This window comes from Acanthisitta chloris, unplaced genomic scaffold, assembly GCF_000695815.1.
Source record: "Acanthisitta chloris isolate BGI_N310 unplaced genomic scaffold, ASM69581v1 scaffold23761, whole genome shotgun sequence".
NCBI lineage: Eukaryota > Metazoa > Chordata > Aves > Passeriformes > Acanthisittidae > Acanthisitta > Acanthisitta chloris.
In genome coordinates, this window is record NW_008655830.1 from 6603 (window position 1) to 12445 (window position 5843).

At 47.6% G+C, this 5843-nt stretch overlaps 1 protein-coding gene across 1 annotated transcript in view; it reads left to right on the plus strand.

Annotated features, from left to right (window-relative positions):
* STK38 (serine/threonine kinase 38) overlaps window positions 1–5843 on the plus strand; it is an 11699-nt gene that overhangs the window by 5208 nt on the left and 648 nt on the right. Inside the window, exons 6-12 of the mRNA XM_009084083.1 lie at window positions 324–478; window positions 1913–2015; window positions 2629–2690; window positions 3234–3351; window positions 4075–4198; window positions 4879–4974; window positions 5215–5313. Of these exons, the coding sequence (XP_009082331.1) occupies window positions 324–478; window positions 1913–2015; window positions 2629–2690; window positions 3234–3351; window positions 4075–4198; window positions 4879–4974; window positions 5215–5313 (757 nt within the window). The remainder of the gene's footprint in view (window positions 1–323; window positions 479–1912; window positions 2016–2628; window positions 2691–3233; window positions 3352–4074; window positions 4199–4878; window positions 4975–5214; window positions 5314–5843) is intronic.

A 5843-nucleotide genomic window follows, 5' to 3' on the forward strand; every position in this document is an offset into this window, starting at 1 on the left:
CAATCTGTTCTCTCTAACAGCTAAATTATCTCTTTGAATGATTCAAATGTGAAGAGTTTAACTCTTGTTCAGGGGATGCTTCTGTTTCATTTTAGTGCTATTTATTCTCTCAGTGAGTTCAGTTGCTCTACAAACCTTTCTACACCCACTGACACAAGGGAAACCACAAAAGTTTGTCAGAGGTGCTGAGTTTTACATCCAATCAGTTCAGATTTCCTGAGGTTCTAAACAGCTTAATTCAAACAGCTCAGCCACACTAAGTGTCTTCAAAACCAGCAAGAGTGAAGTTGTGTGTTCACCTTTGCTCTTTGGGGGGTTTCTAGGTGACATGATGACACTGTTGATGAAGAAAGACACTCTGACAGAGGAGGAGACACAGTTCTATATTGCTGAGACTGTGCTTGCCATTGATTCTATCCATCAGCTGGGATTTATCCATCGGGACATCAAACCAGACAACCTCCTGCTGGACAGCAAGGTAGGGATGGAGGAGAAATAGGCCTTGGGATTTTCGATACTGACCTGAACTAGTGTTGACAGTTGTGGAAGAAGATGGTGCTTGTTTTTTTTTAGCCCTGTTCCTTCAGCTTCTGAGGCCAAATCTGCCCCTTTGCTGGGGAAAAAGCCAAGCCAGATCTCTCTTCTTCCTCCCCAGCTGCACTTGTACCTCGAGCTCCTCTCTGACAGCTGTTTGAGCTATTTTGGGCTGTTTCAGCTGCAATTGAAACATGCATTTTCACTTCTCCCCTCTCAGTCAGAGATGCTTCCTTTTGCTCTCACATCTGTTACTCTCCCACTGCCAGCTCTGGGCTGGGGGATCGTGTCAGACCTGAAGGATGTGGCTGTGGCATTAGCCAGGCTGAGGATGGAGGGATCTCCCTCAGGATCAGGATGGATTCCTGGGGGCTGCCCAGGATACCTGGCTGCTGCTGAATGGTTCTTGCAGAAAAAAGCCTGATTGTTTCAGAATCCTAACCTAGCTGAGTTGGAAGGGACCTTGGAGATCTCATTCCACCCCCCTGCCATAGTCAGGGACACTTCCCAGCAGCCCAGGCTGCTCCAAGCCCTGTCCAACCTGGCCTGGAACACTCCCAGGGATGAGGCAGCCACAGCTTTTCTGGGCAGTGTGTCCAATTCTGTATGTTTACATCTAGAAGGAGATAAATGTAGGACTTTGGAAAAGATGTGTATTTTAGATACACTTGTAAAACTTGTACCTAGTGAGTGTGGAATGACTGGACAGATGCAGTCACTGAATTTAAGGTGCACAGCCCAGGCACTGCAGCTGCCTCTGGAGGTGTTTCCTTTCACTCTCAGCTGTGGTCAGGAGTTCACAGAACAGAGATTTCCTGAAGTAAATGGCTGTTGGGCTTTCTCTGAGGAGAAGTGATGAAAGTATTGATAGCTTTGTTCTATGTACACAGCAGTGTTAGGGTCAAATAAGGAATGCAAAGGACATTGAGGGGCTGGAGCATGTCCAGGGAAGGGAATGGGGAAGGGGCTGGAGCACAAGGAGTTGCTGAGGGAGCTGTGGGGGCTCAGCCTGAAGAAAAGGAGGCTCAGGGAAGACTTTCTGCTCTCTCCACCTCCCTGCCAGGAGGTGCAGCCAGGTGGGGTCAGGCTCTGCTAACAAGGGACAGGATGAGATGAAATGGCCTCAACTTGTGCCTGGGGAGGTTTGGATTAACTACTAGGAAAGATTTTTTTCCTCTAAAGATTGGTCAGGCACTGGCATAAGTTGCTCAGGGAGGTGGTGGAGTCACCATCTCTGGAGTGTTCAAGAGGCATCTGGATGTGGCACTTGGGGGCATGGTTTAGGGGTGATTATGGTGGTGGTTGTTTCTCTTTCAGCTTTGCTGATTCTGTGATTTGCTCTGATCTCTTGTTTGTGTTTTGGTTTGTTTATTCCTAGGGCCATGTGAAACTCTCCGACTTTGGTCTGTGTACTGGGCTGAAGAAAGCTCACAGAACAGAATTTTACAGGAACTTGAACCACAGCCTTCCCAGTGACTTTAGTAAGTTATTTGGCTCCCCAAGGTTTCTGTGCACTTGCTCTTGGTGCCTGACACAACTCACTTCAGTGTGAGGGCAGAAGGCTTCAGTGGGAGGTCTGATAATCAATATCACACCTTGAGGTGTGAGCTTGATTGTCTGTAAAATGAAAATAACTCCTGCTAGTTTAGTGTACAAACCATTTTCACTTCCAGAGATGTCTCTGAAACAGACTCTGCTGAAACCTTTTGCCTGTTTAATAAACTTGCACTGAAAGCTCAGTGAGGTGGGAGATCCTGACTGGATCTAAAGGGCTATTGACACCAATAAGTGAGCACAGTCTCTTGGAATATCCAGGAATTTTCTCAAGGGGAATCACTTGGGTCATGAGTTAAACATAACCCAAAAGTATGGATCAATAATCATAGAATCATAGAATCAGCCAGGTTGGAAAAGACCTCCAAGATCATCAAGTCCAACCTTACTGAACCTGGGCCAGTGAGGAGCATGTGGGGACTGTGAGCTCCCACCAGGACAGCCCTGACTGCCTCTTAGTGATGTCTTAAATGAGATTTTTACTGTTTGGGGGTAAAAATGTACATAGGGATTCAAACACAGATATCTCAATGTCTTTAGCTTTCCAGAACATGAATTCCAAGAGGAAAGCAGAGACTTGGAAGAGGAATAGGAGACAGTTGGTAAGTAGGTTTCACCTGGCTGGGGATGTTCTGTGCTGAGGTGTTGCATCCAAAGGCACACGGAGTTCCATGGGAGGTGTTAATGCATTGCAGAGTTGTGAGCAATCCTGAAGTGAAAAGATGGATGTGGTTTTTTTGTTTATAAAGAGAGGAATGACTCTAGTTTGTCCTTCATCCATCTGCTGCACAGCTGGTGACATATGTGCCTGAGACAGCACTGCCATAATGATTTCCATGGATAGCTGATGCCTCCCAGCCAAAACTACCAGTTCTGGCCACTTCCAGTCCACTACTGACCAGTTCCAAGGTGGATATGGACAGTGGTACCTTTCCTCAGTTCCCTGCTGGTATTTTAAGGCTCCTTCATACGAACATGTTGATTTTGTCTCTGCATCTCTTGAAATAAAGGCTTTAAACAGCTTTGCTGAAGGATCTTAGGGACAATCTGGTGTCTTCCCCAAAATAACCGATGTTGGGTTATTTTCCCATTCCCATGTCAGGCAGTTTTCCCTGAAGATGTTTAACTAAGGATGTTTGTTGCAGGCTTTTTCTACTGTGGGAACTCCAGATTACATTGCCCCTGAAGTTTTCATGCAGACTGGCTACAACAAGCTGTGTGACTGGTGGTCCCTGGGGGTCATCATGTACGAGATGTTGATTGGTAAGGAACAGGCAGTGCAGGGATTGGGTGTGGGACACAGGATCTTGGAATCCCAGACTGGTTTGGGTTGGAGGGACCTTAAGGATCATCGCATCCCACCCCCTGCCATGGACACCTCCCACCAGCCCAGATTGCTCCAAGCTCCATCCAACCTGCCCCCCAGGGATGGAGCAGCCACAGCTCCTCTGGGAAATCCATCTCAGTGCCTCAGCACCCTCACAGGGAGGAATTCCTTCCCAATATCCCATCTGTCCCTGTTCTCTGGCAGTGGGAAGCCATTCCCTGTGTCCTGTCCCTCCATCCCTTGTCCCAAGTCCCTCTGCAGCTCTCCTGGAGCCCCTTGAGGCACTGGAAGGGGCTCTGAGGTCTCCCTGGAGCTTCTCTTCCCCAGACTGAACACCCCCAGCTCTCTCAGCCTGGCTCCAGGGCAGAGGGTCTCCAGGATCCTGGAATGGTTTGGGATGGAATGGACCTTCAAGACCACCCTATCCCACCCCCTGCCATGGGCAGATACACCTCCCACCAGCCCAGGTTGCTCCAAGCCCCATCCAACCTGGCCTGGAACACTCCCAGGGATGGTTGGGGTCAGGTTCTCAGAGCATTCCCTGTGTACTTGCTCTGTGAGGTATGTTCACTAGCACATCTTAGGCTTCAGGAGCTATTTTTGCCTTATCCAAGACTCTATTTTCTTTCTCTCAAGGCTGTATTTTAATTTCCCTTCAGGTTATCCACCATTCTGTTCTGAGACTCCTCAAGAGACCTACAAGAAAGTGATGAACTGGAAAGAGACTCTGACATTTCCTCCAGAAGTTCCAATCTCTGATAAAGCAAAGGATCTGATTTTAAGGTGCCCAACCATATGGTTTGCCAGTTAATGCAGCACCCATTTTCTTGTCTAGTGAGCTGTAGTCTGTGGCTTGTTTCACAGGACAAACCCTGATGCTACACTGCTACACACATGCATCAAGTGCTGAACTCCCTTGTCAAGTACTTTTGTCTCTCATTTAGTGTTTCCCTGACTAAACTGTGCTAAAAAGGAGCTCCCATGGAAGTGCTACTCTGGCAAAATGTTTCTGCTCCTTATTTTGCCTGCAAGTTTCACATGGAAGCAGCTTCCATCCTTGAGCCAGAGTTTTCTGACAGCAGCAATGGTTTCCCATTGTATGTGCTGGAGCATCCAAACATACCCCAGTGCATCCTGGCTCATGTGTATTCCTAATCCTTCTCTATTGTCAGGACAGAAATATAAATGTCTAGCTTGTTAGGCTTTATATGTTCTCCTGCTACTCCTCTGGTCCTGAAATAGAAAGGCCACATGATGCTGTTGTGTGGGAATACCACGTTAACTGTGGCATTGGACATTCCTGGCCATAACTCTGTGTGTTGGTTTTGCTGTGGGAATTGTTGTTCTGCTCCACTTGTGTGTTAAGAAACTGTAGCAGTGTCAGTTGAGAAAGCTGTTCCATTTCTGCCTGGAATGCTTTCCTTTTCATTCTCCCTTCATTTTCATTCTTCCTTCCATCCCAGATTTTGCTGTGAATGGGAGCACAGAATTGGTGCATCTGGTGTGGAGGAAATAAAGAGTAACCCATTCTTTGAAGGGGTTGATTGGGAGCACATCAGGTAAGATGCTTTGTAGAAAGGGAAGCTGCTCTGCCCTAGGCACTGTGCAAGCCACTCCTGTCCTGTTCAGGGAGCAGCTGATTGGCACCTGTCATACCCAGCTGTGGGAGAGAGTGTTCTGTTCCTCACCTGAAGCTTGCTCAGGTTTAGGTACCTTCAGTCTTGATTCTCTTAAGAAATGGGAAGTGGCTGAGTCTTTTGCCTTTGAAATCTTAATGCTCCTTCTGCTCTCCTTGGCAGAGAGAGACCTGCTGCCATTTCAATAGAAATTAAAAGCATTGATGATACCTCAAACTTTGATGAATTTCCAGAGTCTGATATCCTTAAACCAACAGGTAAGTGATCCTTTGATTCTGCAGGTAAACAATCCTTCCTTTTCTCCAGCAGGATTACTTTTCCTGTTAGTCAGACATAGGATCTTCTGAGAGGTTAGGGGTGATTTTAATCGTGGTCTCTTCTCCCATGCAACCAGCAGCAGGACAAGAGGGCACAGACTCAAGCTCTGCCAGGGGAGGGTTAGGTTGGATGTTAGGAAGAGATTTTTTAGGGAGAGAGTGCTCAGGCATTGGAATGTGCTGCCCAGGGAGGTGGTGGATTCACCATCCCTGGAGGTTTTCAAGCTGAGACTGGATGGGGCACTTAGTGCCATGGTCTAGTGACCATGGTAGGGTTGGACTCGATGATCTTGGAGGTCTCTTCCAACCAGGTTGATTCTATGATTCTATGGTCTTGCTGGTGCAGGGAGTGCAGGCTGGAATGTGGGTGCCAGATGGGATTCAGGGCTGTAAATGGTGTGGGAGCTCTCAGAAAGGGCATCTTGGAGGCAGCAGAGCCATGAGCCCAATGCTGTGAGTACCTCCTGGTGCTGG